This window comes from Petromyzon marinus, assembly GCF_048934315.1.
Source record: "Petromyzon marinus isolate PM22_M1 ecotype Great Lakes invasive population chromosome 68 unlocalized genomic scaffold, UKy_Petmar_22M1.pri1.0 chr68_unloc.1, whole genome shotgun sequence".
Lineage (NCBI taxonomy): Eukaryota > Metazoa > Chordata > Hyperoartia > Petromyzontiformes > Petromyzontidae > Petromyzon > Petromyzon marinus.
Window position 1 is genome coordinate 145,404 of NW_027422597.1, and position 20,681 is coordinate 166,084.

General features: G+C 51.3%; 1 protein-coding gene across 1 annotated transcript in view; it reads right to left on the reverse strand.

Moving 5' to 3' along the window:
- The window catches only part of LOC116958042 (uncharacterized), an 88,943-nt gene that overhangs the window by 39,969 nt on the left and 28,293 nt on the right, over window positions 1-20,681 (reverse strand). The window contains exons 2-4 of the mRNA XM_032980529.2: window positions 18,780-19,036; window positions 14,138-16,302; window positions 6,881-6,971 (exon numbers count right to left, since the gene is read on the reverse strand). Coding sequence (XP_032836420.2) covers window positions 6,881-6,971; window positions 14,138-16,302; window positions 18,780-19,036 — 2,513 coding nt within the window. The remainder of the gene's footprint in view (window positions 1-6,880; window positions 6,972-14,137; window positions 16,303-18,779; window positions 19,037-20,681) is intronic.

The window sequence follows — 20,681 nt, forward strand, 5'->3', positions numbered from 1 at the left end:
ACACAGAGGTGGAGGAGTTACGAAGGGGGAGGAGACACGGGGAGGGGGAGGAGTCACGAAGGGGGAGGAGACACGGGGAGGGGGAGGAGACAAGGGGAGGGGGAGGAGACACGGAGGGGGAGGAGACACAGAGGGGGAGGAGTCACGAAGGGGGAGGAGTCACGAAGGGGGAGGGGTCACGGAGTGGGAGGAGACACAGAGGGGGAGGAGACACGGGGAGGGGGAGGAGACACGGGGAGGGGGAGGAGACACAGAGGGGGAGGAGTCACGAAGGAGGAGGAGTCACGAAGGAGGAGGGGACACGGAGTGGGAGGAGACAGAGGGGGAGGAGACACGGGGAGCGAGGGGGGCGATGTCAAGCACGAGACGTGTTGCTCACACCACCCACAGCACGGCAGCCGTAGGGCATTGCCCCTCCGTGTGCAGCGTCGGCCCCCGAGGGCTAGGGGGCGACACGCCTGGGGGGGGGGGGGGGGCACAGGGGTGACGGGGGGGGCCCATGGCACTCCGGATGAATCCGGAGGGGCCTGGTGAACCGGAGGTACCAGCCCGGGAGCCCCCCAAAGAGGGGGCTGGGGGATCCACGGGACCAGGACCAGGTCCTTCCCAAAGGCTCGAGACGGGGAGGTGTGGCTAGGGACGGAGGAGCCCCGGGACTGGGAGATAGAAGCCGGACCCCCGAGCCAGAAGCCGTGTGAGTTAGAGATAGCTACCCTGTGTGAGTTAGAGATAGCTACCCCATGTGAGTTAGAGATAGCTACACCGTGTGAGTTAGAGATAGCTACCCCGTGTGAGATAGAGATAGCTACCCCATGTGAGTTAGAGATAGCTACCCTGTGTGAGTTAGAGACAGCTACCCCGTGTGAGTTAGAGATAGCTACCCCATGTGAGTTAGAGACAGCTACCCCGTGTGAGTTAGAGATAGCTACCCCATGTGAGTTAGAGATAGCTACCCTGTGTGAGTTAGAGATAGCTACCCCGTGTGAGTTAGAGATAGCTACCCCGTGTGAGTTAGAGACAGCTACACCATGTGAGTTAGAGATAGCTACACCGTGTGAGTTAGAGACAGCTACCCCGTGTGAGTTAGAGATAGCTACACCGTGTGAGTTAGAGACAGCTACCCCGTGTGAGTTAGAGATAGCTACACCATGTGAGTTAGAGATAGCTACACCATGTGAGTTAGAGATAGCTACACCATGTGAGTTAGAGATAGCTACACCGTGTGAGTTAGAGACAGCTACCCCGTGTGAGTTAGAGATAGCTACACCGTGTGAGTTAGAGATAGCTACCCCGTGTGAGTTAGAGATAGCCACCCCGTGTGAGTTAGAGATAGCTACCCCATGTGAGTTAGAGATAGCTACCCCGTGTGAGTTAGAGACAGCTACCCTGTGTGAGTTAGAGATAGCTACACCATGTGAGTTAGAGATAGCTACCCCATGTGAGTTAGAGATAGCTACACTGTGTGAGTTAGAGATAGCTACCCTGTGTGAGTTAGAGATAGCTACCCCGTGTGAGTTAGAGATAGCTACACTGTGTGAGTTAGAGATAGCCACCCCGTGTGAGTTAGAGATAGCTACCCCGTGTGAGTTCGAGATAGCTACCCCATGTGAGTTAGAGATAGCTACCCTGTGTGAGTTAGAGATAGCTACACCATGTGAGTTAGAGATAGCTACACTGTGTGAGTTAGAGATAGCCACCCCGTGTGAGTTAGAGATAGCCACCCCGTGTGAGTTAGAGATAGCTACCCCGTGTGAGTTAGAGACAGCTACCCCGTGTGAGTTAGAGATAGCTACCCCGTGTGAGTTAGAGATAGCTACCCCGTGTGAGTTAGAGATAGCTACCCCGTGTGAGTTAGAGATAGCTACACCGTGTGAGTTAGAGATAGCTACCCCCTGTGAGTTAGAGATAGCTACACCATGTGAGTTAGAGATAGCTACACCATGTGAGTTAGAGATAGCTACACCATGTGAGTTAGAGATAGCTACACCATGTGAGTTAGAGATAGCTACCCCGTGTGAGTTAGAGATAGCTACCCCGTGTGAGTTAGAGATAGCTACCCCATGTGAGTTAGAGATAGCTACCCAGTGTGAGTTAGAGATAGCTACCCCGTGTGAGTTAGAGATAGCTACCCCGTGTGAGTTAGAGATAGCTACCCCGTGTGAGTTAGAGATAGCTACCCCGTGTGAGTTAGAGATAGCTACCCCGTGTGAGTTAGAGATAGCTACCCCGTGTGATTAGAGATAGCTACCCCGTGTGAGTTAGAGATAGCTACCCTGTGTGAGTTAGAGATAGCTACCACGTGTGAGTTAGAGATAGCTACCCTGTGTGAGTTAGAGACAGGTACCCCGTGTGAGTTAGAGATAGCTACACCGTGTGAGTTAGAGACAGCTACCCTGTGTGAGATAGAGATAGCTACCCTGTGTGAGTTAGAGACAGGTACCCCGTGTGAGTTAGAGATAGCTACACCGTGTGAGTTAGAGATAGCTACCCCGTGTGAGTTAGAGATAGCTACCCTGTGTGAGATAGAGATAGCTACCCCGTGTGAGTTAGAGATAGCTACACCTTGTGAGTTAGAGATAGCTACCCCGTGTGAGTTAGAGATAGCTACCCCGTGTGAGTTAGAGATAGCTACACCGTGTGAGTTAGAGATAGCTACCCCATGTGAGTTAGAGATAGCTACCCCATGTGAGTTAGAGACAGCTACCCCATGTGAGTTAGAGATAGCTACCCCGTGTGAGTTAGAGATAGCTACACCATGTGAGTTAGAGATAGCTACACCATGTGAGTTAGAGATAGCTACCCCGTGTGAGTTAGAGATAGCTACCCCGTGTGAGTTAGAGATAGCTACCCCATGTGAGTTAGAGACAGCTACCCCGTGTGAGTTAGAGATAGCTACCCCATGTGAGTTAGAGATAGCTACCCTGTGTGAGTTAGAGATAGCTACCCCGTGTGAGTTAGAGATAGCTACCCCATGTGAGTTAGAGACAGCTACCCCGTGTGAGTTAGAGATAGCTACCCCATGTGAGTTAGAGATAGCTACCCTGTGTGAGTTAGAGATAGCTACCCCGTGTGAGTTAGAGATAGCTACCCCATGTGAGTTAGAGATAGCTACACCATGTGAGTTCGAGATAGCTACACCATGTGAGTTAGAGATAGCTACCCCGTGTGAGTTAGAGATAGCTACCCCGTGTGATTAGAGATAGCTACCCCGTGTGAGTTAGAGATAGCTACCCCATGTGAGTTAGAGATAGCTACCCCGTGTGAGTTAGAGATAGCTACACCGTGTGAGTTAGAGACAGCTACACCGTGTGAGTTAGAGATAGCTACCCCGTGTGAGTTAGAGATAGCTACCCTGTGTGAGTTAGAGATAGCTAGACCGTGTGAGTTAGAGACAGCTACCCCGTGTGAGTTAGAGATAGCTACACCATGTGAGTTAGAGATAGCTACCCCGTGTGAGTTAGAGATAGCTACCCCATGTGAGTTAGAGATAGCTACCCCGTGTGAGTTAGAGATAGCTACCCCGTGTGAGTTAGAGACAGCTACCCCGTGTGAGTTAGAGATAGCTACCCCGTGTGAGTTAGAGATAGCTACACCATGTGAGTTAGAGATAGCTACACCATGTGAGTTATAGATAGCTACCCCATGTGAGTTAGAGATAGCTACCCCGTGTGAGTTAGAGATAGCTACCCCGTGTGAGTTAGAGATAGCTACCCCATGTGAGTTAGAGATAGCTACCCCGTGTGAGTTAGAGATAGCTACACCGTGTGAGTTAGAGACAGCTACACCGTGTGAGTTAGAGATAGCTACCCCGTGTGAGTTAGAGATAGCTACCCTGTGTGAGTTAGAGATAGCTAGACCGTGTGAGTTAGAGACAGCTACCCCGTGTGAGTTAGAGATAGCTACACCATGTGAGTTAGAGATAGCTACCCCGTGTGAGTTAGAGATAGCTACCCCATGTGAGTTAGAGATAGCTACCCCGTGTGAGATAGAGATAGCTACCCCATGTGAGTTAGAGATAGCTACCCCGTGTGAGATAGAGACAGCTACCCCGTGTGAGTTAGAGACAGCTACCCTGTGTGAGTTAGAGATAGCTACCCCGTGTGAGTTAGAGATAGCTACCCCGTGTGAGTTAGAGACAGCTATACCATGTGAGTTAGAGATAGCTACACCATGTGAGTTAGAGATAGCTACCCGTGTGAGTTAGAGATAGCTACCCCATGTGAGTTAGAGATAGCTACCCCGTGTGAGTTAGAGATAGCTACCCCATGTGAGTTAGAGATAGCTACCCCGTGTGAGATAGAGACAGCTACCCCGTGTGAGTTAGAGACAGCTACCCCGTGTGAGTTAGAGATAGCTACCCCGTGTGAGTTAGAGATAGCTACCCCGTGTGAGATAGAGATAGCTACCCTGTGTGAGTTAGAGATAGCTACCCTGTGTGAGTTAGAGATAGCTACCCTGTGTGAGTTAGAGATAGCTACCCCGTGTGAGTTAGAGATAGCTACCCCATGTGAGTTAGAGATAGCTACACCGTGTAAGTTACAGATAGCTACCCCATGTGAGTTAGAGACAGCTACCCCGTGTTAGTTAGAGACAGCTACCCCGTGTGAGTTAGAGATAGCTACCCCGTGTGAGTTAGAGATAGCTACACCGTGTGAGTTAGAGATAGCTACCCCGTGTTGAGTTAGAGACAGCTACCCCATGTGAGTTTAAGATAGCTACACCGTGTGAGTTAGAGACAGCTACCCCATGTGAGTTAGAGATAGCTACCCCGTGTTAGTTAGAGATAGCTACCCCGTGTGAGTTAGAGATAGCTACCCCTTGTGAGTTAGAGATAGCTACCCCGTGTGAGTTAGAGATAGCTACACCGTGTGAGTTAGAGATAGCTACCCCGTGTGAGTTAGAGATAGCTACCCCTTGTGAGTTAGAGATAGCTACCCCGTGTGAGTTAGAGACAGCTACCCCGTGTGAGTTAGAGATAGCTACCCCTTGTGAGTTAGAGATAGCTACCCCGTGTGAGTTAGAGATAGCTACACCGTGTGAGTTAGAGATAGCTACCCAGTGTGAGTTAGAGATAGCTACACCGTGTGAGTTACAGATAGCTACCCTGTGTGAGTTAGAGATAGCTACCCCATGTGAGTTAGAGATAGCTACCCCGTGTGAGTTAGAGATAGCTACGCCGTGTGAGTTAGAGATAGCTACCCCATGTGAGTTAGAGATAGCTACCCTGTGTGAGTTAGAGATAGCTACCCCGTGCGAGTTAGAGATAGCTACGCCGTGTGAGTTAGAGATAGCTACACCGTGTGAGATAGAGATAGCTACCCCATGTGAGTTAGAGATAGCTACACCGTGTGAGATAGAGATAGCTACCCAGTGTGAGTTAGAGATAGCTACCCCGTGTGAGTTAGAGATAGCTACCCCGTGTGAGTTAGAGATAGCTACACTGTGTGAGTTAGAGATAGCCACCCCGTGTGAGTTAGAGATAGCTACCCCGTGTGAGTTAGAGATAGCTACCCCACGTGAGTTAGAGATAGCTACCCCGTGTGAGTTAGAGATAGCTACCCCTTGTGAGTTAGAGATAGCTACCCCGTGTGAGTTAGAGATAGCTACCCCGTGTGAGTTAGAGATAGCTACCCCATGTGAGTTAGAGATAGCTACCCTGTGTGAGTTAGAGATAGCTACACTGTGTGAGTTAGAGATAGCTACCCTGTGTGAGTTAGAGATAGCTACCCCATGTGAGTTAGAGACAGCTACCCCGTGTGAGTTAGAGATAGCTACCCCTTGTGAGTTAGAGACAGCTACCCCGTGTGAGTTAGAGATAGCTACACTGTGTGAGTTAGAGATAGCTACCCTGTGTGAGTTAGAGATAGCTACCCCATGTGAGTTAGAGACAGCTACCCCGTGTGAGTTAGAGATAGCCACCCCGTGTGAGTTAGAGATAGCTACCCTGTGTGAGTTAGAGACAGCTACACCGTGTGAGTTAGAGATAGCTACACTGTGTGAGTTAGAGATAGCTACCCTGTGTGAGTTAGAGATAGCTACCCCATGTGAGTTAGAGACAGCTACCCCGTGTGAGTTAGAGATAGCTACCCCTTGTGAGTTAGAGACAGCTACCCCGTGTGAGTTAGAGATAGCTACACTGTGTGAGTTAGAGATAGCTACCCTGTGTGAGTTAGAGATAGCTACCCCATGTGAGTTAGAGACAGCTACCCTGTGTGAGTTAGAGATAGCCACCCCGTGTGAGTTAGAGATAGCTACCCTGTGTGAGTTAGAGACAGCTACACCGTGTGAGTTAGAGATAGTCAACACCGTGTGAGACACCTCCCTAGGGTAGCTGGTGAAGGGGCAGCTATACCCAGTCGTGGTTAGGGTTTAATGTCTCAATAAGCGTGTTGCCTCCAAAGAAGTCTCTGCCTCCTTCTTGTGAGCCATTACAGGAATACTCATACTTTCGCTTTAAAGCTTTCGTGACTGCAAGGATTCATCTTCTTTGGTTCTTTCGGTAAAGTCACCACCACGTAGAATGAGAATAAAATAATAAATTGATAAAATAAAGTAACGCGATAAATTATCTCTCTTCATCACCTGATCAGGTGATGAAGGCCGCTTGTGTTGTGGCCGAAACGTCGTGAGAATTTTATTATTGTGTTATTTTATTTTATCAATTTATTATTTTATTCTCATTCTACGTGGTGGCGACTTTACCGAAAGAACCAAAGAAGATGAATACTCATACTCTTTGGTTTTTTTCGGTAAAGTCACGTAGGTAAAAAACAAATAAAAGTTACACCACGACGTTTCGGAGGCAACACAAGCTTCCGTCTTCAGGTGTAACCAGTCACAGCAAGATCGCTTGCGTCATTTTGGTGTTGGTGGTGGTTACCTCTCCTCCATGGTTTCTCTGATGGCAGCCACAGTGGGCCCGGCGCACAGGTGAGTGTAGTAAGGTCCCTCCTCCTTCTCGAGCACAGTCTCTACAGAGAGAGACACGCGGGGAGAGAGAGAGACGCGGGGAGAGAGACACGGGGAGTGAGAGACACGGGGAGTGAGAGAGACACACGCGGAGAGAGACGCGGGGAGAGAGAGACGCGGGGAGAGAGACATGGGGAGTGAGACGCGGGGAGTGAGAGACACACGGGGAGAGAGACGCGGGGAGAGAGACGCGTGGAGAGAGACATGGGAAGAGAGACATGGGGAGAGACACGGGGAGAGAGACACAGGGAGAGACAGAGAGACATGGAGAGAGACACGGGGAGTGAGAGACACACGGGGAGAGACACGCGGGGAGAGAGACGCGGGGAGAGAGACGCGGGGAGTGAGAGATACAGGGAGTGAGAGACAAGGGGAGTGAGAGAGACACGGGGAGAGACACGCGGGGAGAGAGGCGCGGGGAGAGAGACGCGGGGTGAGAGACGCGGAGAGAGAGACACGGGGAGAAAGACGCGGGGAGAGAGACACGGGGAGAGAAACACGGGGAGAGAGACACGGGGAGAGAGACATGGGGAGAGACACGGGGAGAGAGACACAGGGAGAGAGAGAGAGAGAGACAGGGAGAGAGACACGGGGAGAGAGAGACACGGGGAGAGAGAGACACGGGAAGAGAGACATAGGGAGTGAGAGACACGGGGAGTGAGAGACACGGGGAGTGAGAGACAAGGGGAGTGAGAGACACGGGGAGAGAGACATGGGGAGAGACATGGGGAGAGACAGGCGGAGTGAGATACACAGGGAGAGAGATATGGGCAGAGAGACACGGGCAGAGAGACACGGGCAGAGAGACATGGGCAGAGAGACACGGGAAGTGAGACACGGGGAGTGAGAGACACGGGCAGAGAGACACGGGCAGAGAGACACGGGGAGTGAGAGACGGGAAGAGAGACAGGGAGAGTGAGAGACATGGTAAGAGAGACACGGGTTGAGAGAGAGAGAGACATGGGGGGGGGGAAAGACACAGGTAGAGAGACATGGAGAGTGAGAGACACGGGTAGAGAGCCCGAGACACGGGGAAAGAGAGACACGGGGAGAGAGAGACGGGAAGAGAGACATGGTAAGAGAGACACGGGTAGAGAGAGACATGGTAAGAGAGACACGGACAGAGAGAGAGAGAGACATGGGGGTGGAGAGACACAGGTAGAGAGACACGGGAAATGAGGAGTGAGACGCCGTGACGCCTCATCAATATTCATATCCACACCACATCATGAATATTCATATCCACACCACATCATGAATATTCATTAATATTCACTTGGCGTAGGCAGGGGCGTGGGAACCAGACAGACTGGGGGGAAGGGCAAAGGAGGAGGGGGGGGGTGGTAAACCCCCCCCCTCCTCCCTCATCTGCATATCCCTCATTTGCATATCGGTCTGTAAAGCAGCCTCCTGTAAATCACCGCCTTTGTCTCCCACCCCTTCGCCCTCCCCTGCGGTGCTGATCTTTAACAACACACCGCAGCGCACAAGGTGGACAGTGATGGAGGGGGGTGGACAAGCAAGGATATGGTGTTTGTGAACCGCCTGTTGGGCAATAATCAGCGCCACGAACCTTATTACGGACCAATTCAGACATTGTTGGTCACCGCGTGCCTCTTATACATTTCAACGTTCGCCCCACAAAGTCCCATCACAAGGCAGAGACACCAACAAAATTAATTTAACAAACAAAAAAAAACACGTGTTTTTGTTGCACGTATTGAAACGGCTGTACGTTGCATGTCACCCAGGAAACTCGATTTCCCCGTACAAAGAACGCGGGGGCAAGCCGTATGGGTTTGACAGGCGTGATAAACACCCGAGTTTGTGTGTTCAGATGGTCAAACAACGATTAAAAGATAAAGCCCCACACTATTGCAAGACATCGGCAAGTCTCTGCATGAACCATGCAACGCGTTAACATTCACTGTGCGTGCAACGCATGGTTCATCCATTCGTTTCTCAATCGACTTTGTCCTGACGAGGGTCGAGGGCTTGTGGCACAAAAACAAGCAAACACAAACGTCCTCCGATGAGCATCGTAATGTTGCACGCATTGTCTTTGAAACGTATTGGCCTACACAAAGGAGACAGCCTTCATAAGTGTCCACGTGGTGGTGGTGGTGATGATGATGATGGTATCAGCCACTTCGTTGCGACGCCATCATCTGTGATGGGCCAGGTCACAGATTCTGAAAAGGAGCTACGTAACTCGGCAGGACTATGAAAAACAATTTGGACTATGGGTCTGTATGTATCTCTGTAGGTTTAGAGCATTAGGCTGCTATACATTTCCACACAGTGATGACAACGATGATGATGATGATGGTATCAGCCACTTCGGTTGAGCCGCTATAATTTGTCATAGGCCAGGTCAGAGCTTCTTAAAAAGTGCGACACAGAAGCTCAGCGAGGCCTCGCACGGAGTGCAAAATAAAATGTTGTTTATAGTAATAGGTTTTTACCCTTTTAACTGGCACAAAAAACTGACACCCTTGTTCAAGGCATCGTGTTTGCAATAACCACAACTGGCAAAGGAGGTCTCATAATGTAAAATGTTGTTTAGTTCATGGCCTCGTCTCTGTACCAACATTAGACCAGAGAACGCATTTTAGCGTTTTCTGGTCTAACACAGAGAACGCATTTTGGCGTTCTCTGGTCTAACACTGGTACAGAGATGAGGCCATAAAGAAGGCTATCTCTGGTGTCGGCCAATCAGTTTAAAAGACAATGCATACATTATTATTATCTGAGCATGTTTGTTTGTATGTTTTGCCACAAGTGAGTGTGGTTAATGCAGACGCGATGCCTTGTAATAATGGGCATCTATTTTGGTTGTTTGAACATCTTCACACAACTCCTGTTTTAATGCCATAGAGATCCACAGAGATCCACACTCGAAGTGGTTGATATAATCGTGTGAACTTTATTTATAACAGCAGCGAAATGCTCGATACGCATGTTTCTACAGACTCGCAGAGACCCATAGAGATCCATGCTCATCGAGACCCATACGAAAACTAAACCAAAAAAATTTCTTCTTTTACCAGGCAAGGCCCACTGAGCTATGTAACTCTTTTCCAGAAGTGACACGGCCACAGATGATAGCTCAACGGAGTTGCTGATATCATCATCATCAGCATCATCATCGTCGTGTGGAAATTTATAGCAGCGGACAAATACTCCAAACACGCGATGTCGATTCTCAAATGTGGAGGTGAAAACAGGAAGACCTGGAGAAAAATTAACGCGACCATCATGGGGGGAGATAGAGAGATAGAGAGAGAGATTCGGCAATTGTCAGGGTCGGGATCAAACCCACGACCTCTTGCATACCAAGCCAAGTAGTTAACATCTCCTAGCCACCACGGCAAACCCCTCTCACTACTCCCACCCCCACCACTCACCCACAGGGTTTTTTTTTTTAACAGCAGCAGAGCCAGGCTCTGCTTGAACCAATGCCGGTGAACTGCCCAGACGTTTATTGGCATTGAGGACCGATTTCGACAATCAGCGTCTCATCAGCAGTCCAACTCGTGAGTCTCTTAAGCCTGGATTGAGACGACTCTACATCATCGCCACCATCACCAGCTTCCCGCCCACACCTCCAATTGGCGCAGTTGGCTACGTGCGGTATGAACGAGGCTCAACAACGCACGTACATCCACACTGTTATACACTACACTGCTACACACTACACCGTACACAACCTCCGATTAGCATGGTTGGCTACGTAATGGTGCGAAATAAGTTCAACACACACACACGAGTACCACCACCACCACCATAAACAACGACCGCCATTCGCAACTAAGTTGCGGCGACGCAACCACGGCACCTGTGCCAGGCTAGGTGCACTATAATGCCACGTGAAGCATCGAACGCCAGCTGGCAGGAAGTCACGGGACAGACGCTTTGGGTGCCATGGGTTGACTGACTGCGATGATGATAATAATAATAATAATTCCATGTATTTAGTGGCTTTTCAGCAAGAGAATCTCAAAGCGCTGCACAGGACACAGCAGCAGTGGCAGACATTTAGCATGAAACATACTGACATTGTATAATTACGTTTGAAAAAATGCATTCACGTTGAACAAAGTGTACGCGAATAGGTTGCAAGACGCATTTCAAAAATGACTCTGAGAAATCCTGATACCGCGTTGAAGGGCGTTGCATAGCCTGGGGGCTACAGAGTGAAAAAAAAAAAATCTCGGGTCACCCACTGACCAAAGCCTCGACCCGGGAACGCGGAGCAGATCTGCGCATCCCCCAGATCATAGGGGCCGCGAGGTGCGTTAACAAGAGGAATTTCTTACTGTAACTGAAACTGAAACCCCAGTGCTAGGCAGGCCAACACGGACGTAACGTGACGATGTTCCGGTAAACACCCGAGCCAGCCACATTCTGAACATGCTGCAAATCGAGATGACTGGCAACAAGCTGCACCACCCCCCCCCCCCGCCCCGCTCACCCCTCCTAACAAAACCAACCACCGCTATTTACCACTAAGGGGAGGTGGTGATGTCACCACGGCGACCGTGCCAGGCTAGGTGCAGTTTACGGCCACGTGAAGTGGATTTCCCTACACCTCTGCTGTAGCAGATGGACAAAAAAAGCGTGGCATCTGTGCAGGACCGCCCTGGTCTGAAACCGCATTGGGGCTCCGCAAGCCTCTCCTCGGCGTGCCCGGTAAGGCGAAGTTGAGTAATTCTTGCCACGACCTTTCCTGGCACATTGAGGAGGGAGATGCCCATGTACTTGTTATAATCTGTGCGGTCCCCCTTTCTTACAGTGGGGGACCACCAGAGCATCCTTCCAATCCTGGGAGATCATCTCTGCCCAGCACTTTCCTTTGTCTCAGACCATGGATCACCTTCCATACTGCCTCAACAGTCGGAACTTCAGCCAGCCACCTAGAGGGGGTGACTACTTCTTCCAATATTTGAGGCACGACAGCCTCAGCAGGTTTGTCCCCACTTTGCCTTGATGTTTTCTGGGCTTGAAGGATTTCCCATCCCTCAAGACCTCACAAATATGCTCAGCAAATATGTAAACTTATTCCTGTGGGTCAGAGATCGGATCATATTACTTTCCTCTAAGAATGGTGATAGTTATGGGACTGCAAGTCATTTAGTAATAGGTTTTTACCCTTTTATCTGGTACCAAAACTGACACCTTTATACAAGGGATCCCTGTGTAAAGGTGTCAGTTTTGGTGCCAGATAAAAGGGTAAAAACCTATTACTATATCTTGCTACTGTCAAAGGAGGTCCCATAATGTAAATGCTCACCCCGAGCCCTCAATACTCTGATGTTGCGCTGTTTTTGAGTTGTACGCCTTTTGGCGTCTTCTGGTCCAACACCAGTGGAGACTAAGGGCTCTAAGAAAAGCCGTCTTGGGTGTGGACCAATCAATTTCAAGGACAGTGCCAATATCATTATCAGAGTTGTCTCTTTTTGTTTGCATTTTGACTGCTTGTGTTGTGGTTATTGCCAACATGATCCCTTGTATAAAGGTGTCAGTTTTGGTGCCAGATGAAAGGGTAAAAACCTATATCTTGCTACTGGCAAAAGAGGTCTCATAATGCAAGTCACTTTTTTGATGGAATTAAACAGTAATTTGTGATCGCAAGCTACTGAAGCAGACTCCATCTCCTCAGCAACCTGTGACCACCACTCATACTTGCAATGGGCCATGGCTCTCCAAACCTTCGAGCGAAGGCTGTGGAAGCCTCCTCATTCTCCGACGTGGGATGCTGTAAACGGTGGGAGTGGGCCTGTAGCCTTTTCTCAGCCAGCTGGAACACCTCCTCCATCAGCCAAGGTCTTTAAGGAGGTTTTGACCATGTCCCCAAAGTAACCATTCCAGCTGCATGAGCCAAAGTCTTTAACCTCGCCCATTTCTCCTCGGCACCAGAGTGTGGGGGGGACGATGACAACCCCAGCTGCATGCAATGATGAAATTCTCGCTTCCAACTTTAATCAGCTAGCTGAGACAGGCCACTGTCGGTTTCAATGGGGTCTGAGATGGACATCCACCACCAGAGTGGAAGAATGGCAAGTGCTTCATCTTACAGATGACAAGCCGATGGTCAGTGGGCAGATCAGCTCCACGGTAGGTCCTGGTGTCAAGGACATGGCCCTGCATCTGCTGTTCCGTCACTATGTAGTCCAGCAGATGTTCTTGCTTAGACCTGGTGTGCAACCATGTTGTTGCGTGGATGCTCAAATGCCGGAACAGGGTGTTGGTAATTACAAGCCCATGGGCTGCACAGAAGTCTATCAGCCTCCTATCGTTGTTATTGAGCTCATCTGGCCCATGCCTTCCAATCATCCTAGCACAGGTGCCAGCATCATGACCCACTCAGACATTGAAGTCACCCAACAGGATTACTTTATCCCGATGGGCCACTTAAGATAGCACCTGTGACAGGAGGTTATAAAAGTCTGACTCACTGATGTTCATCTTTGGTGGAGGCGTAAGCAACCACCACCATCATTCCTTGCCTCCTGTTTATGGGAAGGAAAGCCCACAGTAGCCTCGGGCTTACAGCTTCCCACACCTCACCACAACGCTCCCTTCATTCTTTTGTTTAGAATAAGAGCCACTCCCTGTGGTTCAGCAATCTCCTGCACAGAGTGGAGGACTCTCCACCCCTCATGGTGACAGGAGCCACAGCCGGTCCGCCGGACCTCCTGAATGCCACAGAGAACCAGGCGGTACTTGCCCAGCTCCCGACGGAGAAGTGACAGCCTCTCCTCCGCAGTGAGAATTCGTACATTCCATGTGGCCACTTGCAGTGTTTTTTTTGTGCCATTTCTGGAGGAACTCCAAGGTTAAGGATTCAGTCCCCTGGCTCTGCCGAATGGGGTTTGGCCAGTAGACATCATTGATGCCTCTCCCCCTGGGGACTTAGCCGAAATGTGGAGGGGTTTACCAGCCCCTCGCACCTGTCCAGAGCTCCCGTTGGCCACTGTGGTGGCTGCAAACGCCACGCCGGGGGGGGTGAATAGCCAATTAAAAATTGGCCTTCTTCTCCATGGCCTTACCCGCCACAGTGTCACAGTCAGGCACACCGCTCACCCACATTCACCATCACTCACCCTCACCCAACCCCTACTCACCCACATTCACCATCACTCACCCTCACCCAACCCCTACTCACCCACACACGTGCACGTGGGGAACTCGCTGATCGGAGGCAGCAGTGGCGTCCTCGCCCTGGGCGGCTCCCCGGCCTTGGCGGGGTCTTCCCCCACCACCTCCACCTCCCCCTCCTCCTTCTCCTTCGTCCGGGCCGCGGCCCCCACCGAGGGCTTCTCCCCCGGGGCCTCCACGTGCAGGGAGGGGGCCGTGGGCTGGGCGGCCGTCTCCCCGGGGTGCAGCACTCGCCTCACCGCTTCGGTCAGGAAACGCCCGGGGGAGGCCAAAAACGCGTCCAGGGACGGGGCCGCCGCTGCCGCCGGGCTCTGCCGGGAGCCCCCGGCCTCGTCGGCGGCCCCTCCCTCCCCCTCCCCACCGCCGGCGTCCACGGTGGAGCGGAGGACGGCCACGGAGCCCGACACGTCCAAGCGGGCTCGGCCGCCCCCCTTGGCTAGGCCGAGCCTGTAGGCCCGCGCCGGGTGGCGGTGGTGCTGTGGGTGGTGCTGTGGGTGGTGCTGTGGGTGGTGCTGTGGGTGGTGCTGTGGGTGGTGCTGTGGGTGGTGCTGTGGGTGGTGCTGTGGGTGGTGCTGTGGGTGGTGCTGTGGGTGGTGCTGTGGGTGGCCGAGGTGGCGGTGGGGGGTGGTGGCCGCCATCGGCACGGACGAAGGAGGGAAACCCCCTGCCGAAGCGGCGGAGGCTGCGGAGGAGGGCAGAGGGGGAGGCACGGAGGGAGGAGCCGGGGAGACCTCGAGGATGCGCAGGAGTTCGGAGTGGGGGCTCCGATCGGCGGGCTTCGATCGAGCCACGACTCCTCCCCCATCCTGTGATCCGCCGCCATCTTGTAATCCCCGACCGCTGCCGCCGCCATCTTGTAATCCGTCATCGGCTCGCGAGCCTCTGCCGTGTCGTAATCCGCCGGCGTCTTGCGACTGTCCGCCATCTTGTAATCCTCCGCCGCCGCCATCTTGTAATCCTCCGCCGCCGCCATCTTGTAATCCTCCGCCGCCGCCATCTTGTAGTCTGCCACCATCTTGCAACCGGCCGCCACCTCCTAGTCCATCTCCATCTTGTAATCCTCCGCCGCCGCCATCTTGTAATCCTCCGCCGCCATCTTGCAATCTGCCACCATCTTGTAATCCTCCGCCATCTTGCAATCTGCCACCATCTTGTATCCGGCCGCCATCTTGCTTTGCTTTCTCCTGCCCCTTCTGCTTCTTCTTCTTCTTCTTCTTCACCTCCTCCTCTGCGGTCAAGGAGGCCTCAGCGGTGTCAGTGGCCGGCTTTAACTCCCGATTCTGCTTCTGATGCTGTTGCAAATGGTGCTGCTGCTGCTGATGATGATGCTGCTGCTGGCCGATGACGTTGTTGAGATGCTGGAGATGCTGGTGATGTGGTTGGTAATGGTTGTTAAGGTGGTTGTTGCTGCTGCTGATGCTGCTGCTGTGGTCGTGGTGGTGGTGGTGGCTGTTGTTGAGGTGCTGCTGCTGCTGCTGCTGCTGTTGCTGCTGCTGCTGCTGCTGATATTTGCCTGAGGACTGTAGCAAGTTCAAGGCCTTTCCTGAGGAAAATGGCAGCTGCAACTGTTGCTGCTGCTGCTGCTGCTGGTGATGCTGGTGTTGTTGAAGCTGATGCTGCAACTGAAGCTGCTGCTGATGATGGTGTTGCTGCTGCTGATGATGATGATGAATCTGCTGATGCTGATGATGATTAGCCGACTGACTCTCCAACTCCTCGAAGAACCGAACTGCTGAAAAGGCCCCACTTTTTAATGGCGCCTCTTGCTGCTGCTGCTGCTGATGATGATGCTGCTGCTGCTGCTGCTGCTGATGATGCTGCTGCTGCAGATGATGATGCTGATGCTGCTGCTGCTGCTGATGATGAGGGGTCATCACCGCCTGCCCACGACTCACGGAGGCAAAGTTGAGCAGATCAAAGACCGCCGAGTCGGTGATGGAGTCCCGGGCGGAGAGCTGTGGGGCAGCGGCGATGGGCGGTGCGGGGATTTGTGTTGGGCCCAGGGTGGCGTGGTGGGGGCCCAAGGCTAGGGGGGCCACGTGGGGGGCCACGTGGGGGGCCACGTGGGGGGCCACGTGGGGGGCCAGAGGACCCCCCGGCGGGTGGCTCTGCGAAAGCTTCGTCAGAGCCTCGATGACCATCACCTGCTCATGGCTGATGTCGCTTTGGAATCTTGGGGGGGAGGGGGGGGTGGGGGGGGGGAGAGAAAGAGAGACACGGAGAGAGAGAGACAAGGAGAGAGAGAGACATGGAGAGAGAGACATGGAGAGAGAGACAAGGAGAGAGACATTGAGAGAGAGACATGGAGAGAGAGAGAGACATGGAGAGAGAGACATGGAGAGAGAGACAAGGAGAGAGACATTGAGAGAGAGACACGGAGAGAGAGAGAGACATGGAGAGAGAGACATGGAGAGAGAGACAAGGAGAGATACATGGAGAGAGAGACACGGAGAGAGAGAGAGGCATGGAGAGAGAGACATGGAGAGAGAGACAAGGAGAGAGACATTGAGAGAGAGACACGGAGAGAGAGAGAGAGACATGGAGAGAGAGACATGGAGAGAGAGACAAGGAGAGATACATGGAGAGAGAGACACGGAGAGAGAGAGAGGCATGGAGAGAGAGACATGGAAAGAGAGACACGGAGAGAGACATGGAGAGAGAAACATGGAGAGAGAGAGACATGGAGAGAGAGACATGGAGAGAGAGACACGGAGAGAGACAAGGAGAGAGATACGGAGAGACACAGAGAGAGACAAGGAGAGAGAGAGAGACAAGGAGAGAGACATGGAGAGAGAGAGAGCCAAGGAGAGAGAGAGAGACACGGAGAGAGACATGGAGAGAGAGAGAGACATGGAGAGAGAGAGACATGGAGAGAGAGAGACACAGAGAGAGAGAGACACGTAGAGAGACATGGAGAGATAGAGAGACAAGGAGAGAGAGAGACATGGAGAGAGAGACTTGGAGAGAGACAAGGAGAGAGAGACACGGAGAGAGAGACACACGGGGAGGGAGACGCACACGGGGAGAGCGGGAGAGAAGGAGAGAGAGAGAGAGGAACGGGGAGAGACACAGCGAGATAGACAGAGACACGGGGAGAGAGAGAGAGATGTGAATATGAATGAATCCTGCGTGCGAGTCCATTTCTCTAGTTAAACCCCCACTGAGCTGAGTAGCTCAATTTTCAGAAGCGAACTGCCCATCACAAATGACAGCAGCGCAACAGATTGGCTCATCGTCATCACGTGGACATTCACAGCAGGCGACCACCACGGGGAGAACATGCCACAGTTGGGATCGAACCCATGAACCTCCGGTAATACTCGGCGAAGTAGTTAACATCTAATCACCACGTCAATGGGTCACTGTATTAGGCCTGCCCAATCCCTCCTCGCCAAGTGAACAGTTCTAGCCTCAGCCACCCCATCCTGTTGCCCATCAACACTGCCCGTCGGTGCATTGCCGCGTGCCGATTGCCGGCAGCAACGTCGCTGGATGGAGGTGTCGCAGTGGCTAGGGAGATGTTAACTCCCTCGCCTGGTGTACAGGAGGGTTGCGGGCTTCATCCCGACCCTGACGATGCCTGCCGCCGCCGCTGCTGCTGCTGTATATTTTGGAGTTTGCATCTGCCTCCCCTGTCTCTCTCTCTTTCTCTCTCTCTCTCCCCGATTATTCTCCAGGTTCTCCGTTTGTTTTTTCTCTCTCCACATTTTGAGCGATTTGGCTGCCGCTGCAAATTCCCACACCATGATAAGCCACTTCGTTGGGCTATCATATGTGACGACCAGGTCGGTTCTGAAAAAGACCGACATAGCCCAGTTAGGCCTAACCTGGTAAAATAAAAAATAAAAAATAGTTCAGTCTATGGGTCTCTATGCATCTCGATGAGTCCCTATGCGTATCGATGTGCATATCTGTATCTCTCTGGGTCTCTACGCATCTCTCTAAAACACCTAGAGAGTAGTTGGCAGCTGCTATGAATTCCCACGTGATGAAGACAAGCCAGGTACATTGAGTCGTCATTTGAGATAGGCGGGTGCCGCTTCTGACAAAGAGCAGTACAGGTAGTCACCGAGTTACGAAGGTCCCGGACTTACGATACGTCGATCTCACGATGGCGATGGCGAATACGGCAAAGTCGTAAGATTTTTCATATTTCGCGCGGCAGGCAAACGCAGCGGCGAACGGGGCACGAGACTACTGGGCGTTGGGGCGCTGCCGGTATGCACGCATCTCACCACGTGTGTGATGCAGATATCGGATTGTTTCTTGAAAAAAAAACTTTATATTCAATTGCAGTTCATATCGGTACGCTAAGAATTTACCTAGTTTTTTTTTTACTTTACTTTACATTTTACTGTGCAATGCAGCGTATAGTTTATACGGTACGGTGCTGTTAATTCGCTCTGTTTTTGCTAAACTATCACCATTCTTTAAGACTCCTGGGTAGGCTAGGGCCACCTTAGACTTACGATAGTTTTGACTCACGATGGGGGTCGTCATACACGCATCTCCATCGCTAGTAGAGGACTACCCTGTAGAACTCGGTGGACCTTACCGGGGAAAAAATAAAAATAAAAATGGTTTTGTTTTAGTTCATGATGGCCTTTACACTCACTCCTCCATCCCTCACCCAGGCCCCTCACCCTCACCTCTGCGAGGTTGGACTCATGTTCCAGATGGTGTGCTGGCTGGATTGAAGGCTGTGGAGATTATCTGGGTTCCACGGCCATTGCTGATGATGATGATGATGATGCTGCTGCTGGTGCTGCTGATGATGTTGATGGGTGAGCAGCTGCTGATGCTGCTGCTGCTGCTGATGCTGCTGATGCTGCTGATGGAGCTGATGTTGCCAAGCCTTCTCAAGGCTGGAGGCCTCGACATCTTCATTGGGAACCGGGAAATGAACCTGGCCAGGACAACACGGGAGGTGAAGCATTGAGTTATCCGTTCACCTACACACTCATTCACCTACCCACTCATTCACCGACACCCTCATTCACCTACTGACTCACCTACCCACTCATTCATCTCCTCACACGCCTATGTGCTCATTCATCTGCTCAATCGCTCACTCGCCAACCCAATAATTCACCTGCTCACTCGCCTATGTACTCATTCACCCACTAACCTACTCACTCATTCACTTATGTACTCTTTCCCCTACTCAATCAACCTATCACTCGCCTACCAACACATTCACCTACACACTCAATCACCCAGAGACCCACCCATTCACTCAAAAGGGTGGATACTTTCTCTAGCATCTGTGGCAAGGTCGACTACACCTTGCCAGGCACTCATCCACTGACTCACTCACTCACCTACACACTCATCTACCAACTCACTTGCCCAACAACAACCGCCATTCGCCACTAAGTGGCGGTGACGTCACCACGACGCTTGTGCCAGGCCATGTGCACGTTAAGGCCACGCGAGGTGTTGAACGCCCGCTGGCAGAAAGTCACGGGACAGGCCCAGGTGTCATGGGTCAACTGGGTCGACTTACCCACTCACTCACCCACACACCCACCGAATCACACACCAGTTTTACTCATTTCGATTTAAAGCTTTCGTGACTGCAAGGATTCATCTTCTTTGGTTCTTTCGGTAAAATCACGTAGAATGAGAAAAAAATAATAAATTAATAAAATTAAATAACACAATAAAATTCTCACGACGTTTCGGCCACAACACAAGTGGCCTTCTTCAGGTGAAAGGAACATACCTGTCGGGACGACAGAGCTTCAATGAACGTTGTTAAGATGCGTAGCGTCATTTTAAGCTGGTTTAGAGAGGTGAGGCACCTTGACAAAGGGGTTTACATATAAAACAGTAGAATTTAGCATTGAAATAGCTGAGTGATTAGCTTGTGACTGGTCATAGAAATAGCTATGTTAAAGTCAAAGCTTACACATCCATTGTACTAGGTGCCTCTGTGGATGTGTAGGCTTTGACTTTAACATAGCTATTGCTATGACCAGTCACAAGCTAATCACTCAGCTATTTCAATGCTAAATTCTCCTGTTTGATATGTAAACCCCTTTGTCAAGGTGCCTCACCTCTCTAAACCAGCTTAAAAGTCGCTACGAATCTTAACAACGTTCATTGAAGCTCTGTCGTCCCGACAGGTCTGTTCCTTTCACCTGAAGAAGGCCACTTGTGTTGTGGCCGAAACGTCGTGAGAATTTTATTGTTTTATTCACTCAACTAAATCACTCATCTACCCACTCACTCAATCACTCGCCCACTGACGCGCACACTCACTCACCGACTCACTTGCCCACCGACTCCCCCACTGATTAACCGACTCACTCACCCACCCACCCACTCACTTCCAGGTTCTGGATATATATATTTTACTGGCGCTATGGGATCTCCAAGTATTGTGGGAAGTTTCCATTTAAAGCTTTCGTGACTGCAAGGATTCATCTTCTTTGGTTCTTTCGGTAAAGTCACCACGTAGAATGAGAATAAAAAAATAAAAAAATAAGCTTTCATTAATTTCTTATTTTATTCTAATTCTACGTGACTTTACCGAAATAAGTCACGTA